The sequence below is a fragment of the Ochotona curzoniae genome, unplaced genomic scaffold, assembly GCF_017591425.1.
Source record: "Ochotona curzoniae isolate NIBS_2020 unplaced genomic scaffold, NIBS_Ocur_1.0 patch229, whole genome shotgun sequence".
In the NCBI taxonomy this organism is placed as follows: domain Eukaryota; kingdom Metazoa; phylum Chordata; class Mammalia; order Lagomorpha; family Ochotonidae; genus Ochotona; species Ochotona curzoniae.
This window is the reverse complement of record NW_024466783.1, coordinates 59,579-79,227: the sequence shown is the minus strand read 5'-3', so window position 1 is coordinate 79,227 and position 19,649 is coordinate 59,579. Positions and strand designations below refer to the sequence as shown.

General features: G+C 52.2%; 1 protein-coding gene across 4 annotated transcripts in view; it reads right to left on the bottom strand.

Annotated features, from left to right (window-relative positions):
* Window positions 1–6,495: 6,495 nt before the first annotated feature.
* Window positions 6,496–19,649, bottom strand: part of LOC121166785 (cullin-1) — a 62,979-nt gene continuing 49,825 nt past the window's right edge. For all 4 annotated transcript variants that reach the window (XM_040996066.1, XM_040996067.1, XM_040996064.1 and 1 more), the window contains 13 exons: window positions 17,965–18,072; window positions 17,753–17,859; window positions 16,200–16,248; window positions 15,707–15,838; window positions 14,605–14,722; window positions 13,607–13,683; window positions 13,106–13,237; window positions 11,829–11,921; window positions 8,825–8,872; window positions 8,662–8,744; window positions 8,074–8,179; window positions 7,592–7,705; window positions 6,496–7,010 (listed from right to left, as the gene is read on the bottom strand). In XM_040996066.1, the coding sequence (XP_040852000.1) occupies window positions 6,930–7,010; window positions 7,592–7,705; window positions 8,074–8,179; window positions 8,662–8,744; window positions 8,825–8,872; window positions 11,829–11,921; window positions 13,106–13,237; window positions 13,607–13,683; window positions 14,605–14,722; window positions 15,707–15,838; window positions 16,200–16,248; window positions 17,753–17,859; window positions 17,965–18,072 (1,248 nt within the window). In that variant the 3' untranslated portion in view covers window positions 6,496–6,929. The remainder of the gene's footprint in view (window positions 7,011–7,591; window positions 7,706–8,073; window positions 8,180–8,661; window positions 8,745–8,824; window positions 8,873–11,828; window positions 11,922–13,105; window positions 13,238–13,606; window positions 13,684–14,604; window positions 14,723–15,706; window positions 15,839–16,199; window positions 16,249–17,752; window positions 17,860–17,964; window positions 18,073–19,649) is intronic.

The following is a 19,649-nucleotide window of genomic DNA, read 5'->3' as shown; positions in this document are numbered from 1 at the left end:
CTGCGTGTTTGTTGAGTCAACTAACATTAAGCTTCATCAGCCGGCTGTAGAAAAGGACTCTTTACCGAGAACACCTCCAAACTACTCCTTCCTGTGACTTTGGATACCACTGATTGATGAGCAGCATGTTGATTTGCATAATAGTGCATTGCATAGTAAATCGATAGTTTAGTAACAGATAACAGAATTTACTAAGGCAGCAAATGGTAATATTGCCTGTTAGTATGTAGAAGACATCTGTAAAGGTTTTTTTAGTTCTTGCTTTTGTTTCATTTTGTTTTAAATATTACTTACATAGTTGAGAGGGATGCAAACGTGTGGGTCTCTGATTAGGGTGGGGTAGCGTTTCCTCCTTTGTCCACAGGAGAGGGGGCTCCTCCAGACCGCGTCAGCACCCAGGGACGGTGGGGACGGTCGTTTGATGAAGCCTTAGTCCCCGATGCGAGAAGCATGTTCTGAGGGTGTTACTTGAGTGGTTGTGATGGTTCTGAGATGTCCGCTTCGTTGCTCCAGGGTTGAGAAAGTCCAAGGCCCACCCAGTGCATCCACAGGCGCAGGAACTTGCTGCAAAGCTCGGCCAGGAGGGGGCTGTCGCTTGTTCTCTCCGTCCTCTAGACAGGCTGGCTGTCCTGTCCCTGTGTGCCTCTGGACACACTGCTCACCGCACAGCTATCAGCAACTGAGCAGGTCCGGTCCCGATACATACACTCCGAGGTTGGGCCATACATCCTGTGATTTTTCCTGTGACGGGGGTCTGAGTCCAGTGGTCTGCTTGGAGAGACCCCCAAGAAACATGCCCTGGAGTGACCTCAGACATGACCAGTGCAGGGTCGGGTTCAGGCCACCTGCACCAGCCAGCGCATTCTGCTGGATGCCGTTGCCTGGTCAGTTCTGCCACCAGGCCCATCTTTCACGTGATCTGATGGGTGCTGTGGCCTGTCTCAGTCAGGCATGTCCCCCAGCCCCAGCTTTTATGTGTACTAGTTGGTGGTGGGTGATGCTATTTACCCAGCCCAGGTTTCCCACATGGGTGGGTGCCTTGGCCTGACCCAGACATACCCTCCTATTTCCCCCTCTGAACCAGTCCATCCCAGCTCCCTCACCTACCTGCAAGTGCAGTGGCCCAGTCCGTGGAAGACCCCAGAAGTCATTCCGTCCCTGTAACCAGTCCTCCAGTATGTCCCTGGACCCTGTTCCCCAGGCAGTCAGCAGCACCTTGCCCCTCCCCGCCAGGGCGTGTGTCTGGCCCAGTGTTTCCTGCATTCCGCACTTACCTTTTGAAAAAAAAAAAAAAAAGGTAAGAATAGGCAACATGCTGTCATACTGGTATAGTTAACACAAATTTGGCAAAAATCTGGCTCATAGTACCTGCCAGCTCCTGGCTGCTTTCTCCCAGCAGTGCAACACTTGCCTAGGTATAGGGCAACCTGTGCGGTTGCCTACAGCTGGGGACTTCTTTGCAGATTAATATATATAAATAAGAATTTACGTCGCTGTTGCTTGCCCATGACTCCAATCTCTTACGTGTTAATCCTAAGGTCTCTCCCAGTTGTTTGTTCTTTTTAAAATTACTTTTTGTTTGAAAGGCAGTTACAAGAGAAAGAGGGCCACTCCCTGAATGGCTGTTCTTGCTGGAACTAGGCTGGCTCAAATTCAGGAGCCAGGCACTTGTTCTGGGTCTCCCATGTGGATGTACAGGGTCCAAGGACTTAGACCATCCTCTGCTGCCTTCCCAGGCCATTAGCCAGGGACTTGGACCTGGAGTAGAGCTACCAGGATTTGAACCGGTGCCCATGTGGGATGCTGGTGCCACGGAAGGAGGCTCACCGTGCTTTGCCTTGGTGCCGGTCGCCTAAAGCTAGCGCTAAGGAATGTTGTCTCTGTTCTCACTCATGGTCAGCTGCGGATTCAGAATAGAAATTCCCAGGGTTTGCTCTTGGCACACAGCAGGTCAGTCCTGAAACAGGTTATTTTATTACGTTGGTTGGTCATTTCTTTTTGAAGCCTCCATGATGTCACTCCTCACTACCACCTGAAGGCCAGTTCAGAGGTGGCTGGGCTCTAACAGTCATTGCTGAGAGCTCACTGCAGCCACGGCTCTCTGTGCAGTCGGTAACCGGCAGGGGGAGCAAGTCCAGCCAGGTGCTGTGCAGTAGCTCCTCGGTCCCCAGTGTAGCCTTGGTGGGGCGCAGTGATTTTGAGCACTGTCCAGTGTCATTGTTTTTGCTTTATTTTCCTCGTCCAATGCCTGGACCCCCAAGGTTGGCCCAGCCTGAAGCCAGGAGCCCAGACCTCCATCCAGGTCGCCTTTGTAGTACCAGGGTCATGAGCTCAGGAGCCGTCTGCCGCCTCCCCGGATGCTTTAGCAGGAGCTGGAGCAGAAGCGGGGGTGCTGGGACTGAGATGCAATGTGGGTGTCTCCCGGGCTGCGGCCTGGTGTCCACGAACAGCAAGCGTTTTATACTGGGTTTAGAAATGGCACTTCTTGGGCCCGGCACGATGGTGCAGTGGTTAAGGTCCTTGCCTTGCATGCCCTGGGATCCCATATGGGCGCCGGTTCTAATCCCAGCGGCCCCGCTTCCCTTCCAGCTCCCTGCCTGTGGCCCAGGAAAGCAGTGGAGGATGGCCCAAAGCTTTGGGACCCTGCACACGCGTGGCAGACCTGGAAGAGTCTCCTGGCTTCGGATCGGCATAGCATCAGTCGTTGTGCTCACTTGGGGAGTGAATCATCGGACAGAAGATCTTCCTCTGTCTCTCCTCTCTGTATATCCGCCTTTCCGATAAAAATAAAATAAATCTTAAAAAAAAAAAAAAAGAAATGGCACTTCTTGGGCTTGGTGCCATAGCCTAGTGGCTAAATCTTCACCTTCCATGTGCTGGGATCCCATATGGATACTGGTTCTAATCCCGGCAGCCCCACTTCCCATCCAGCTCCCTGCTTGAGGCCTGGAAAGGCAATCGAGGACAGCCCAAAGCCTTGGGACCCTGTACCCGCGTGGGAGACCTGGAGGAAGTTCCTGACTCCTGAGCTTCAGATATTGTAGCTACTTAGGGAGTGAACCAGTGGACGGAATATCTTCCTCTCTAAATCTGCCTTTCCAATAAAAATAAATCTTAAAAAATAAAAGGCACTTCCCCAAACATACTGAGTAGCTTCTATGACCATGAAGTTTTTTCTGACCAGAGATACTTGACATATACCCATTTGACAGATGCTGGTGGCCCCCCCCAGCTGCAGTCAGGCACCGCAGAGCAGCACTGCTTTGCTTGTCAAAATCCTTTTCTAGGTTATCTTCTATGAGAGTGCTTCAAAAATTTGGAAAATAGTTAAAATGTATATTTAAAAAACCTTGGATTTTTTTGGGGGGGGCAGGTTTTAGATTACACTTCTACAGATTCTGAAATATCCTTATCAAAGTGAGTTAAAACCACTCACCCGGAAGCTGCCGTTCGTTTTTTCAGCGCTTGCTGGCTCGCGCCCTCCCAGCCTTCTGTGTATTTCCGCCTCTGTCCAAGGTGCCGGGGACTCTTGTCAAATGTCAGACATAAACCAACAGATATGAGTGAGGGAGAGTGGCAAGTAGGCCATTAAAACAACGTGAATAAGCACTTTAGAAGATTAATTTTTATAGGAAAGGCAGATCAGATTTTATGGAGAGGAGAGGCAAATATCTTCCATCTGCTGCTTCACTCCCCAAGTGGACACAGTGGCCAGAGCTGCACCAATCCAAAGCCAGGAGCCAGAAGCCAGGAGCTTCCGGGTCTCCCACATGAATGCAGGGTCCCAGGGCTTTGGGCCGTCCTTTGCTGCTTTTCCAGGCCAGGATGGGAAGGGGGGCAGTAGGGACACAAACTGGCACGCTGGGATCCCGGTGCTTGCAATGTAAGGATTGGACCATCGAGCCATTGTGCCAGGCCCTGAGGTTGAGCATTTTGGAAAAACTAATGTTTTTGCGAAAAGAAATACATACTTATTCCTTTTACTGTTACAAGCATTCCAGTGAGGCTGCCTGTGGCCAAGGAGGATTAGAAGTAGCGACACACACACTCACCTGTTGGGACAGTCATGTCGTCTGCCACAGGACGCTCGGGTCCAAGAAAGTCCTCGGGCAGGCGGAGTGCTGTGACTTCTGCTAACCTCTACCACCTGCTGCAGCAAAGGAGCAAATAAAGCAGGTGTGAGTCAGCACGCTTGCGTTTTCACATGGGTATGGGGAAATCAATTTCAGAGGAAAACTAAACCAATGTTCAATAATTAGCAAACACTTCAAAATGTTTAAATCAAAACATTTCATTCTTGGGGCCCCATAGTTCAGCTGCTTTGTCGCAGGCAGTGACAAGGGCACGGTCCCTTCTTTGCACACATGTGACACCAGCCCCACCTAAGGGGCTGCTGCCCTCACGGTGTGGAGACAAAGTCCCCCTTGCCTGGTCTCCCCACCGGGCAAGAGGAGTTTGCTTGGGACCCAGGATCCAGCCGGACACACCCTGCTCCTCTGCCCTGCCGAGGCTGCAGTGGGTTTTTATTCCGAGTCATCAAAGGAGGGGTTCCAGTGTCGTGCTGGATTAGAAGGCGAACCTCCGCTTCCGGGAGCAGGTGGGCAGGTGCTGTGCCCGCTCCGACTGTGGATTCAGTAGCAAGTGCCATTTCCCTTGGTTTTGGTGGCTTTCTGAAACAGCTCCCGTGTGGCAGCAAGCAAGGCTGGAGGTCGCCATGTCCATCAAAAACATCCTGCTTGAGGCATCCGCTCACCGTCTCAGATGCCTGGGATTGAGTACCAGCCCTGCCTAATGGGGCACAGCCTAAGGCAGCATGTTCATTCAGCTGGCCAGGTCCCCCGACCCCACGCCTGGCGGGCGAGGGCCCGAGGCCATGTGGGCGGGGGGGAAGCAGTGCGTGCAGTGCATGAAGCATCTGCCTCAACCTTCAAGTCAAGGTGAACACGTGTAGGTTACTGATACGGGGCTTGGACCTGTCCCACCTCACGTCTGCAGAGTGCTCTGTGCTCACGTGACACAGTGTGAGCAGATCCAGTTGGGCACTGGCATTTGGTGCATGGAGGCTGCCAGCTTCTCTAGTTCTAGGTGGCCCCGCTGACCTGGATGGGAAAAATACTCACAAGTAGAGGCAGGAGTTAACCAGAAGGCCAAGTGCACCTGCGACACCGTGGCACCGCGCGGTGCACTCTAGCCGAGGGACGAGGGGCCAGAGGGCCAGGGGCTGCGCTTCTGGGATGGCCAACTCGGGGATGTCCAACCACGTGGGCCTTCCAGGAACCGGCTTTGGCCTTTCCTGCACAATCCATCAACCTCGCATTCATCTCAGGAAGGACACAGGGAGGTTTGACTCAGACTCCACCTGAGCCTCGCTTTGTTTCCCCGTGACAATTTCCAGTGTCCCGAGACACTCACCCAAGAGGTGCCAGCTTCTGCAGGCCCTGGAGATCCCAGCAGAGTCTCCTTCCGGCATTCCTGTTCTGGGTGGGACTCGCGCAGGTGCAGAGTGGGGCCGTGGCTGCTTCACAGCGGAGGAGTGCATCCCGAGAAGCCAGTGTTGTGACTCACAGTCCAGGTGCTGGCGGCAGTTTCCAGCAGAACCCGAGTGCTGGGCTCCTGTGCTGCAAGGACACAGGGTTCCAGGGAAGGACCTGAGGGAGCATGGCCGAGTAGGGAAACCCTTGAAGTGCTGGGCCCGTGCACCTTGCTGCGTGACCCATGCTGTTACTCACCGGGTTGCCAACCAATACTCACCTGAGTGATCCTGTGACTGGCTTGCAGAGCTGGCCTCGGGCACCGGAGACTGCTAGGAGGACTGCGGAGGAAGACGGCTCCCAGCGGAGAAGCTGTGACCCTGAGCCTCACTGCTAATCTCCCAGGCTGCTGCTCTGTGGCCGGACCATACTGCACAGACCACCAACTGGAGCCGCGCAGGCACTGGGAAGGGGCTCTCCAGGATGTGAGCAGAGCCACAGTGGGATGGCTCAGCACCTTTTGCAGGTGTCCAGGACAGAGCTAGTGCAGCTCGCCTCTAAGCCAGTGAACCACCCCAGGGAGAGCAGAGGTTTCCATCCGCGCTCCCGTTAGGCTAACTAGCTGGGGCCAGAGCAAGCCCGGGAGGAGGCTCCGCTGCGCCTTCAGCTGCCAGCATCCTCCACCAGTGTCCTCCACGCGACTCCTGAGGGATGCAGGGCCTAAAGGCCCACCTGCGGCTTCCAGCCTTTCTGTTCCAAGGGAGTTGTGATTAACCCTTTCCATTCTCCTAAACGTCCAACAGAGTCCTCCGTGGCCACAGTCTCCCATGCCATGTTCCGGTCACTAGGGGAGTGCTGAGAAACCAGCAAGCCAGATCACAACATTGAAAACCATCTTCAGTCGGAAGGATGTGGCTCTTTTTACACTACAGGAAGACACTGGGAATAAAAATCTGCACAATCATTGTATCTTTATTTACATATAGAAATTAGTAAAACTTAAAACAAAACCAAATGCAACTTGTACAGAAATCCTTTAATTTTCTTTATTTCACACATTAGAAAATGAAACACACTATACAAATGGTTCTTCATAGCAGAGTACACGTGGGCCCGTTCAGACTCGCTCTCCAAGTGCTGGTCCAGCCGGCGGCTGGCACTCAGGTAGCCAATGTATTGATTTAAATGCAGTCGCATGCAGCCCTCAGCATGAAAGGTTCAATTCCCCTCTGTTCTTAAATTAGGTTAAATGGCATCGGTGTCCATATTTACAGACTTGAAATGGGACAGTCCTGAGCAGTTCTGGTGTGGGCTGAGACCGGCTGGTGGAGTCCAGTCTCAGTTGTAAAAAGGGAGGTCCAGTGGTGGCAGGCTGGCTGCTACGAACTCGAGGTGTTTTCATTCTTTCCGTCACGAGCTGTTTGCCGCGGGTCACGCAGTCAGACCCTCCTGGAAGGGCTAAGCCAGGTAGCTGTAGGTGTCCTTCTCACCATCCACTCGCTCCAGGTACTCCTTCTCGATCAGAATGTCGATGCATTTCTGGGGGTTTAAAAACGAAGAGGCAACGAAATGGGAAGAGAAAGACGATTACTATGAGCCACGGGAATAGGCCAGCCTCGCCTCGGGGTCCGCCCCTCTTGGGAGTTCAGTGGGCAGGAAACTGACCCCACACACAAGGTCTGTCCCCAGGCAGCAGACACTCCTGGAGAACAGAGCTGGGGCATCTCCTTTGCTGGGGTGCCGAGCCCCTGCAGAGCTGGCCGGTGGCGCTCGGGCCCCACTCAGCCTTCCTCCAGAGCAGGGCCAGTCACCCTGTACCCGCATGCAGTGTAACTTGGGGGTCACCCGGGGCCTCCCCACTCTGTTGCAGGGAGGCGGGTTTCCCTGCTGCCCTCTGAGACCACCAGTGTGACTGCCCGAGCCTGCGCACACTGGCTGGGCTTCGTCCTTGCTGCAGTGACCCACACACAGGTTCACTTTGTACAAACGACCAAATGGTGTGCTCTGTATGAAAGTATTCCAGTTACAAATTGCAATGAAGTAGATTTTCTTGTGTGGAATAATCACTGAAGAAGCCACCTGCCTCCGCCACGCGGGGAAGGCCCCCGCCGGCTCCATACCTTGATGACAGGGACCCGAGGCTTGAACCTGGAGGAGAGCTGCGTGAGAACCTCGCCGAGCAACTGCTGGTGCTTCAGGACCTTCCTCATCTTCATGATCCGCACAATGGCCGCCTGCGCACGCAAAGACACGCACTCCAGCTGCTGCCCACAGCCCCCGTGCCTGCTGCCCCAGGTCCCCGGGCTGCTGAGGGGCTGGGGAGCCCCTCCATCACACAGGCTTCCGTCCCGATGCGGCCACAGCTTTAGTGGACTCTGAGCTTGTGAGCACTTTTACCAACAATCACAAAGCATTTTTTAAAGAAAAAAAAAGCCAAAAACAAAACAAAAAAACCCCTGCATCTTCAGGCCCACGGGAGCTGCTCATCCTCTCGTTGAACAACTTGCCCTGGCACCACAGCCCCCGGCACCCCTGCCACCACCCCCAGTCCCACCCAATGGAGACCAGCAGTGCCACGCCCGTGCCCACGGCCGCCGCTCACCTGGATTAGCAGTTTGCGGTCTTCCTCTATGTTCTTGTGTGTGGTTTCTTGTTCCTGCTTCTGCTCAGTCTTCATCGGCACATTGATATTAACCCTTAACTTCTTACTGTCAACAGAGTCGGGGGGACCAATCACGACTGAGCAGGAGGCTGACTCAAGCTTCTAGTTTTCTACCTTGACATAGCTCCTCCCACGCAAGTCTCGGCCACCGCGGGGAACGTCCTGCCCCCAGCTCCCTGCGTCCCCAAGCGGGGAGGCTTCCTTCTCTGCTGCCAGCCATGCCATCTGTGCTGCAGGCAAGCCAGCTCCTTCGGCCGCTTCCCCAGGACTTGTCAGACAAAACAGAATCAAGACGCCTGGACGCAGGAGTCTAAACTTCCTAGGCTTACTTGTCCAACAAAAACCCTAAACTCCAAGGCAAATGGGAGGACGCCCAGGACCCCCACTACGTGGCCTAGAGGCAGGCTGTATCCGACTTGGGACCCGGTAGGCCGAGTTTGTCATCTGCCTTAGGTTTCATAGAAATGCACTCGCAGGGCTGGGGTACATCTATGGCATAGGACCACCTATTTATTAGAGTTTTCTTACTTTTTATAACCAAGATATAATTTTATTAAAGTATCTGGCTTCAGTTCCACTTCGTCAACATTCGCATTTTCATCTTCCAAGACCTGTAAGAAAAAACCGGCTGTTAACTACCCAGCCTCCAGGGGCGGCTTCCTGGCAACTGCATAAAAAGAACATCACATACCAGCAACTTCGACTTCAACAGAATCTGTAGGACCTGGGCCAAAATGTCCTGCAATTGAAGAAAAACACGGTGAGGTAAAAGGAAGATGTACTTCTCTTTACAGTAACAGCCCCAGACGCCCCCATCGTCCACTTTCGGGGGGCGGGGTGGGGTGGCGGAAAGAACCAACCATTTAATGACAACAGTCATCACCCAATCAGATCACGTTCAGAGGGAGGAAATGCGCTTCTTAGAGGGTCTCTGAATTTATGACTTCCCCGCCCCTCTAAAAACCAATCCCTTCCCGGCCTTGATCAATAATGAAAGCTGACACTTGTTATATGTGGGTGTGGGGTAGAGGCCCCGAGAGCTCTCACCCTGTGAGAACACACCATCACCCTCCGTGGTCACCCCTTGCCTGCCCCCAGACAGGGCACTGCTTCTAATGCCCAGGCTGCCAGGGCGATGGGCTGCTGGCCTTGCCATTGTTCTAAAGTCCCAGCACTGGGGCCACCAAGGGTCACTTTGTGAACTGAACCCGACTTGCCTGGACAATGTGTACTGTAGGGAGGGAGACAGCAGCTATGGCCTCAACAAGGGAATGCTGCCGCGGCAAGGAGCTGAGACTAGGACAGCGTTCGGATTAGCAGGCCAAGCAAAGGTGGCCAGGCCAGCTGCCAGCCTGTCCAGCAGCCTGTCTCCTGGTCTTGATGGGAGCAGGGAGGATGAGCAAAGAACCCCAGGAGAGGAGCGAGCTTACTGTTATTGGATGCTGCGGGAACATTTGGGACTAACTTGAATAATCTCTAATCGAATAATCCACAGTGTCCAAACCTGAAACTTTCTGCGCACCACGACGGCGCCCAGCAGCCTCTGGCTTTGAGCCAGTTTGGACTTGGGGTTCGGTTTGCTCCGCCTGCAGCAGCCCAGGGAGGGAGTGGCTAGATTGTACCCCAGAACACAGTGCTGGCTCAACCAGGACGAAGCACTCCACGGACGAACAGCACAGAGTCATCCCAACAGAGCAAGACGAGCAGGAGGAAACCCAACACTGCTCCGTGAACTATGAAACTGCGACAAGGGGGCCTCTGGAAGAAGCCACAGCTATGTCCAAGGGGCAGTTTTGTCCCCGAGAGCAGAAACAAGGCAAGGAGACTTAGTCTAACCACACCCGTCGGCATTCCAGCAGACTTTCACGTTAGAATGGGGCAAAATGAAAGCATCCAAATGGAGAAAGGAGGAAATAAAACTGTATTTGCAAATGGCATGATTATATTTTCAAAACCCCTAAAGAACTTACTCCCTTCCCAAAACTACCAGGGCTGGTAAATGACTCTGTGAAAGCTGTGAGTGACTTGGTGTGGAATCCAGCCAATTCCTTCTGCTAGCAATCATCAGTCGGGGTAGGAAAGTTGTTTCATTGACAACAGCATCAAAAACACTCAGAAATTTAACCCAAGTGCAAGAAACACACACTGAAAACTGCAGAACACACTCGAGGAAAAGAGACCTCCGTGGACAGACACACCACATTCATGGGTTGGAAACCACACTGCTACAATGCTGACACGGCCCAAGGCACTCCACAGGTGCAGTGCGGGGCCCTTATCAAGATCTCCACTAGCCTTCCTCCAGAAATGGGCAAGTAATTCCATGAGCGAAGGAAGGGATTCAGAACAGCACTGAGATGTTTCCGAAGCAGCACCAAGTTGGAAGCCCCCACTTCCACACTTCACTGCAAAACAGCAGCGATCAACGCTCTAAAGGCAAAGGGGGAACATTCAAGTCACTGGAAAAGCACCGAGAAGCCGTAACTCAACGCAAACATCCTCGGCAACAGCCTTACAATAGAGCTGCTGGCACCAGGCAGCAAACTGCAGCCTGTGGGTTCTAACAAGCAGTAATTCCTTAGTCACTATACCGAAAATCACACTCAGCCGAAGAAGGAACAACGTGGGCCTCACCAGAATTTAAAACTTGTATATGTGAGAAAGTGAATACATCTACTGAGCGGGAGAGAAGTGTTCTCACGTCACGGATCTACCATGGGATGCATTTAGGAGACGGTAGGAAGATGTCTTACAATTCAGCATTGATAAGGTCAATAGGCAAACTGAAAAATGGGCAAGAATTGAAAAGACATTTCACTGAAGACACACAAATAGCTAATAAACAAACGAAAAGATTACAAACAGCATCTACCGCTAGGACAACGCAAACCAACATGACGATGGGATTGCTTCAAGCCCACTGGGATGACAGCGACAATACAACAAGGAAGGAATGGAAAGCGACCGGCGGTGAGCGCGTGGAGCCCTCGGGGCTGCTGGTGAGGGTACAAACCGCCGCGGCCCGGCGTGCACCGCTCGAACCTGTCAACGTGAACCGCGGACATGAGCCAAGAACTCCACACCTGGGTATGCACCCACACCAGAATGGGGAAACGGTTCAACTGTCCACCAACTGATGGATGCCAAAATATGGTCCACCCACAGACTGAGCATGGGTCAAGTACGAGAGAGAGGGACTGACAACACGCAGCAGGTGGCCTTGAGGACAGGGTACCAAGGAAAGTGGCACACTCAAAGGCCACACGTGATGACTGCATTTAATATGATGAATTTTAATATGCAAAATTGTATTATCTGAATTCTCAATTAAAAAACAAACAATAGTAAGAATAATGGTAAAATTAAGTAAAGATTAATGCTTAGTAGCAAAAGTCTAACTGGAAAAAAACATTAATAACTGATTATTTGAGGGGACCAGCAAGATGGCTTTCCAATAAAGACGAACAAATCTTTTCAGAAAAGAGAGCCAGTTACTTGAGTGAGAGAAAAGCATGCCATGGGGTGTGAGTGTTAACACGGAAAGAAAAAACTCAGCCCTTTGTGAGATATATTAAAATCCTGGGACAAGAGCAAATTACATTCATGAAGCACACGTCCATTTCAAATCAAAGACAGCCATACTTTCTCCCGTTCCCGGCCACACACACACGAGAAGCTGGGCGACGTGCAGGTACCATTTTGATCTGCGTGCTGTCGGTCAGCTGCTGCACGGTGTACGCGTCCTCCGAGTTGTACTGCAGCAGGATTGCCATCTGGAACGTAGAGGCCTTGGGGGCCCCACATGTAAAACAAAGAGAAGAGAAACCTAAATGCGTAGAATCAACAACCCAAACTGCAGCTTAACTGAGGAATCCATCAATGGGATCAATCCTGCACTGATAAAGGAACAGGATATAAACCGAGTAAAGGAAGACAGTAAAATCACACACACTGCAAGGCGACGCGTGGCTGAAAAGGCATCCCCACCTCCCCAAATGTTACAGGGACTTTGACCTTTCACCTGAAGTGTGCTGTCCACGTAAAGATACAGCACACCCGCCTGCTCACCTGCCACACAGCCCCGTCTGGCACCAGCCTGCCAAGCCACAGTGGCACCTGCGCCAAGGAAAATCATCTCTGGTGCGCTATGGACCAGCACCTGCGTACTGAGTGAGCACATCTGTCAAAGCCCAGCTGTGACAGACCCACTGGTTCTGAGCTGGAGCGTGGGGGCAGTGAACAGTCACCCCACCTGTCCCTTGTACCTGACCCACGGCAACAAGCAGGCAAGGCGCTGGTCCACGGAAAGTGGCAGGGATGCTACGTGTCTGTCTCAGGACCCCTGGGCAGCAGGCCCGGAACGGGCAGTAGGCGCGGGGTTCTGAGAGGCTGTGCCGGCAGAGCCGAGGGGGTGAGCGGCAGGTGAGCGGAGGGAGGGGCTCTGTGCTGGGGCGTGCCTAGGGGTACACGTCTGTTCCATCTGGCTAGGAAGGACACTCGAGGTGACCTCTGAACGGGGTGGGACTCAGACACTGTAAGGGTTTTATGGCAACAGAGTCACTGAAGTTCTCAATTCTCAAAGTTCTGAACAGTTGGAAGCATTGTCACTGCTCAGCACTGAGAGCTCCCGAGACCGACGGCCGAGACCCAGCTCCCAAGACCTTACTCGGAACTTGGCTCTGGCACGCAGAAGCAAGGATTCAGACACTCACGTTTCCCAAAGCCCCATCTGTCTGATCCACAAGAGGGAAATGGTACTAGCTGCCCAGTTAACACTCAGTACTGTTGCAGGGACTGAGGGTTAATACTGATCTGAAACTGCTCTGCCAGAGGCAAACAGCTGTCACCGTAATGACGTGAGGAGTCCAGCTTGGCTGCCTTACAACCTGACCTCCGACCTTGGCCTCCTTCCCCAGAAGCTCTGTGAGTCATCTGATTCTGCCATGTGTCCAGAGTGAAGCAGTGACCTTACCTGCAAAGTGTATCTGTTTTTGAAGCAGTTAGTCACCAGCTCTCCTTTGGACAGCTGGTAAAGCCACGTCAGCTTCCTCCCGCTGTGCCGGCTGGCGTAGAAGGCCGTGAAGCGCTGATAGCTCCGCTCCAGCTGCGGGCAAGGACAGGTCAGTGGCACGTGTGTGCACCCCTGGGGGCTAGGCTCAGCATGGCTAAATAAGGCACACTGCTGGCGGTTACAGGACAAGACTGGGACTTCCAGAGAAGGGCATGTGACCGGTGAACACTTGAACAATCAGAAGATACAACATAGCAAGCTTTTACTAGGCACTAGCAAGACTATTACAGACCATACTGGTGCCACTCTACACAAGTGGATCAGTCTGCTGTGCTGAGCTGTCACACGGATGGCCCATGCCCCCAGCACTCCCCAGGGCCCCCACCAACAGTGCCGCCTGCCTGCTCCCACCCCCCGCTCAGCCCCGAGGGTGCAGAGCCTGCTACCTTCACCCACCCTCACCTCGGACGGCAAGGCGAACGTGCAGGACTGCTGGAAGGGCCAGGATCCAGAGCTCAGCACCTGAATGCTGAAGTCCACTGTGGGGAGGGGCAGGGGAGGGTTCAGAAAGATATACCATCAGAAAAGGCATTAAATGGCACACTCTGCTTGAATATAAAATCCAGAACTGAGCCTATTAGGGTGTTAGCAGAAGTTGGAGACAAAAATTCTTCCTTTCTGAGGAGTAACCTCTTTCTGCATGCGTGCGCTGGCTCAGCTGGTGCTGCCGTGAACTTGGGACCCGACAGGGCCCACGGCGCCGGACTCGGGACCCGACAGGGCCCACAGTGCTGGACTCGGGACCCGACAGGGCCCACAGCGCCGGACTTGGGATCTCCAAAGTGGTGAGGGCAAATCGCTTCCTTTCCCACAGCCATTCACGACCGGAAACACGCACTCAGCAACTTCACCTGAGCAGACATTTGTAAAACTCTTAAGATTGATAATGGAATAAAGTTTTGGTATGGGAACAACAAAATTCTCAATTTTTTCATTTAAAAGGACAAAAATGCTCACATGATGAGCTAAATGTAAGTACGCTGGCCCCAAGCCCTGAACAAGGCACACGGCTGCCTCTCCCAGGGCAATGGATGCCTGCAACTCGGAGCCCTGATCCCTAATCCCACCTGCAGTCACCAGGAGCCAGGCTTAGCTGGTACACAGGCCAAGCAAGTTTCTTTAAATTTACAAAACATCTCCCCTCCCCCTCCAAAAAAAGACAAAAAAATCAACGGCCAGGAGGGATCTGAACCAAGTTTGAGAGCAACAATCAACCAGCTGGTGAGTCCCTCACGCAGTGCGGTCTGCCAGTCCTCGGGCCTGGGCCCCCACGGCAGGTCCCTGGGCCAGCACCGAGAGCTCCCGTGGCCACCTCGGCAGGCACAGCGCGGCCAGAGGGGACAGTGCAGCCCAGGAATCCCGCTCGCTCGCGTGCAGGCAGCTTTGTCACACATACTCACAGTCCAGGGGTTCCGAATTCGTCAGGTGCTTTTTGAACTGCTCGTTCAAATCTTTGCTTACACCAATGTCTTGAAACATTCGCTGAAGCTTAGATGTATACTCAAAACCACAGGCTTGCTGAAGTGAATCCAGGCCGCCGTGTCATTCATGTGTACAGGGACGTACGCACGCAAGAGAAGGCAGAGTACGTATTGTTACCTAACTGTATGAACCTTCTGGCAGAGGTATAAATATCTACAGTTAATACACCGTTAGATAGTTCAGGTAGGAGCTGGAGAGTTCGGCCATTACTGGCGTTCCTAGGAGTACGCTCTTGTGTCACTGTGGGAGAACAAGGCCGAAGGAACCTCTGCTCCTCACCCTACTCAGGCTGGCAGCCGCGCTGCCCTGCCTCCACTGTGATGCTACTTAGAGATGGCACTGTGGGACACACAGGCTGAGGTCTAAACCTCGGCCTGTGTGCTTGTCTAAGACACAGAGGGCTTCCTCAGGGCTCCCAGTCACGGGAGGAGCCGGGGAGACGATCAGCCCTCTTTGGGGGCCCACCAGCCGGCACCCCAACCTTGGACTTTGTGGCCTCCAGAGTTGGGCAGACTGCATCGCTGTCGCGCGAGCCACACTGTCTCTGGTGTTTTGTGCTGGCAGTCTCAGCAGCCAGCCAGCCACACAGCTCTAATTTCAGATCAAAGTGAAGCATGCTGCGAGACATGCAGTCACTCGACAGGCAGGCAAGCGCCAAAACACGCACAGGCTGGACTGCAAATAAGCCAGAGGAAGAACTCCTGGCCAGCCAAGGCTCTGGTGGCTGCCGCCTTCCTGCAGACACCTGGTGAGGAGTGTTCGCCAAATCCACAGCAAACCAGGATGGGCCACTGGCTCAAAGCCAACCAGGCAGGAGCCAGGAAGTCTGGGAGGGAGAGAGGACCCCGAAGGGGGCGGCCAGTCCTGGAGGCGTGTGCAGGGAGGCCTGCACTGGCCCCACAGCTCTGGGGGACTCTCTGCAGGGAGCAGCAGAGCTCACACTGCACTCTGTGCAGCCTGCAGGCACCAACAACTACTTAGTGGGGCAAGCGGAAGGTTAAAGGTCAAGAGGAAGCTCACCTTTAACTTGGAGATCATGCTTGCTTCGGCGTCGTCGCTCGCGCTGTTCTGATGCACCAGCCGCTTGGCCAGCATCTTCGCGTAGAACTTCTGAAACACGTCCTTGTCCTCGATGTACTTGAAGACAACCATCTGGCAAAGCCCCCCAGAGAACACACTTAGCAAGGCCTGCTCCCAGGCCGCCTGGCCGAGCCGCACACCGCGGCAGCAGGCATGCTTGGCTGCGGCTGGGCCTGGCTGCCAGCACTTATATAGTTAAAAACAAGCACTAAAACTACACCAGAGGCTTCAGGTATTTCCATCAACCCCTTAAAACCACATTAAGTAGGACTAGACTTGGTAATAATGAACAAAATAAAATGCTAAATTTGTAACTCAATTTCGGGAGTAAAATCATAGATTTGAAACATTTTCTCATTCAGATATGTGAATAACCTAACAAACAATTCATGAAATAAATAGGGAAAGCAAATGTGATTATGAAGCACCTTACCACTTGATTGAGCGTGTCTTCAAGCTCAGCCTCCTCTGGGTTCTTGGAACTGCAAGTTTTAAGAAGGCACTGTGTCGTGAGCCAGCCCGGCAAGCACTTTACCAAGCATCACTTAGCCAGCCGGCCCAGCACCGAGCCGAGTCGGTGTGCAAACGAAACGCGCACGCGCGAAGAGGGAAGCTAACTTCCCTTGCCTACAGCTACTTGGAAATTCCATACTGTAACCCCATCGCCAGTGTAGGGATGACGAAACAGTCATTTAGAATACGCAACACGACAACCAACAGAAGATATTCCCGGTCTCCAAAAGCGACCTTTGATCCAGCCCTGATCTTCACACCTGGAGGCCAGCTGTGGCTCTTTCCCGGGAGAAGCCGAAGCCAGCGACTACTGAATGACACTAATACCTGCTCATCATGGAACCCTCCAGAACATCTCCGCCCAGGTGACTCGGTGGACTTCACGAGGCCACCAATGAAAAGTCAAGCATACACGTTCAGTGTGTCTCACAGCGGAAGAACTAAACATGGTGAGCTCCATGCTTGAACTCGTTACTTTACAAAACTGAAATGAAAACCAAGGCACTGCAGCATTCCAAAGTGAAGCCCTTCTTCCTTCCTGGAAACATTCCATCCCAGGATCTGATCAGAACATACCAGCCCATCACTGCAGGAAGCAGGACCAGACCCAGCCCTCGGCTTCCCACAGGCAAAGACACACACCCACTGATCGCTTCCAAATGCTTCTAGCCGTCTACCAAGACGACCACACAGTTTGCACTTAGTAAATATAGTTAATACAGTAAATCACATTGAATTTATTGCTACTGAGCCTTCCTTACATTCCTAAAAATGAAGAAATACATTTCAGCTCACTGCTTCCATTTGGTTTGTCAACACTTTAGTGAAGATTTCCACTTGCAGGAACGTGAGCTCGGGCTGCAGGGCCCCAGCGTGCACGGTTCTCCTGTCGTGTTGTTTGGAATGGGCTTAGTTAGCCTTAGCGAGCTGCCTCAAACATGACAGAGGACCCGTCCTCTTGCATGGAAGTGTTACTTTGGTCAGTTACCGTGGGGAATAGTAAAATACAGCCCGAATACTTCTGAACAAAACTGTCAAAGTGAAGCAGCAGCTCAGGAAAATCAGAATACACACGGAAAGGACAAATCAAATGAGAACTTCAGAAATCTAACACAGAGGTGAGAACTGCACTAGACCTGTTGCCTCTAGCTCTTCATTCACATAAACTAATCAGTTGAGAGACATGATCAAAAACTACAGACTGCACTAGCAGTGACAAAGGCTCAGTGGATGGAGGCAGTTTGGGAGTAGAGCAAACAGCAGGGGAACCTCGTGCGTGACCGCCGTCCGTTTAAAGGACAAGTCGTGCGAGCTAATGCAGGTTCCCTATTGCAAAGAGGACGGTACTACATTTTAAAGCATTTTCTAAAATGGCATGAAATAGTTATAAAATGTAATGTAAATTTTATTCCCTAAATACAAGCTGGTATTTCAAATAAGCTCACTCAGAAAAAAACAAAGTCATCTAAATACCTTTTCTTCAACAAGGAGTCACAGTATCGAGCCAGCAGCTCAGGGGACTTACTGGACGACTGAGCCATTTTGGTTACTGCATTGTTGTTGATGAAGCGACCGCAGGCCTGCAGAACACAAGGCAGCGTGAGGCCCGGCGACCCGTGCTCGCCCGCGTGGGGAGCGCGGGGGCACGGGGGGCGCAGAGGCCGAGGCCCCAGCCAGCGCCTCACCTTATCAAGTGCAGCCACGAAGCCGGCGTCGTTGTTGAACGCCGACATGACCAGGGCGTTGTACTTCCTGTGGACATCCAGCACGGTCTGCACGTACATTTTGGGGTCCTTGGCAGGAGAGAAACAAACAGAAGTTGATTACTAGGGTCACATTACAAAACACTGCACTAATACACAACATTCTAGGAGCTTTAGATATTTCTGCAAGAGGTTAACCAATAAGATAAACTAACAATAAAATAGTAATAACCACCTTTGGCTGTATCACTGAAACACACGGGCCATTTTATCTTTAGGCATAATACAAGAAAATAACTTTTCCACACCCAAAATTAAGTAGATTTCAAGCTTACACTAAAAATGGTGAAATCTCAGCAGATTCACGAAAATGTCATTTTCAAAATGACAGCTTTGATCAGCCTACGTTTTGGACTCAACTGTTTTGGACTTCGGCCAACTGACAGCCAGGTGACAAGACAGAACTCGGCCAGGATACAAGCATCGTGTGGGCTTGGCCAGAGGCCCAAGGCCACGAAGAAGGGAGCTCCGAACACAGGCTGTGAGGTCAGAGCAAACCGCAAGAACCTCCTGCCCCTCGTACCGGCAAGAGGAGAGGGATGGGGGCCGCCCCAGCCCACAGCAGGAGGGGAGACAGAAGACCACTGGGCACTGCAGACCACAGGACACCGTTAACAGCAGTGAACTGGAACAGTCAGCCAGCAGAGAGGCTCTGAATCAGTGCAAAAGCAGACCACAACATGACAAAGGACACAAAGCTGAGAAAGAGTAATAAAGACGAAATCCACACCACACACAGTGTGAGGATTCATCAGTCACACCGCAGACAGCCCTGGACAAGGCTGTCCCAATCACATGGAGGCTGCTGCTCTGAACCCCATTTTACAGGCAGAGAAACTAAGTCACAGCTCAGGATTCTGTCAGCCTGTGCCTTCATCCTGTAAGTTGCCTTCTGCGACCAAACAAGCCAGATCAGAGTCCAAATGGAAGGCTCCTAATTTCATCCCTGGACAATGTTTGCCTCAGGACTGTTTTTTAAACACGCATTTGACTGTAAAATACAAAGGGAACCTCGGGATATATGAAGCAGACCGAGACCTTGCACAAGTACCCAGTACTGTGCTCACCTATTCACTCTAGCCCCAATTCGTACGTGACTAAGCTTTTATAATTACTTGCAAGTCAAGCTGTCAGTCCAAACCACAGTTCCTTTTCAAAATTCTGGTAAGGTCTTAAACCCACTTTCCTCTAACACTGCGCTGGACAACATGCTTGTTGGCTATATTAACGTCTGTGAAATCCCCATGTTAAACTCCTCCTGTGATGAGCGTTCTCACTGCAGTGGCTCCTCTGGTGACTCCTGCTTCCAGAAACAATTTCTCTTAAGGTCGCACACGGATGTGCACTAAACTCGGGATCTATGTGGGACCAGCGGCCCTGCTGCTCATCAGCATATCCACCAGCCCACCCCTGCCAGATCACAACGCCAAGCCAGTTAGACCGAACAGGCTAAATCAAGAGAGGGCTTTGTGTCTTCTGGTTGCCATTTTAACCTTACAGAAAAAAAAAAACAAAGATCGAAAAACCAACATTCTCTTGATTCAATCTGCTCATTTATGAAGCCATCCTGGCAGAGGATGGCCGCAAGCGTTCATCCTGGTGGGGAA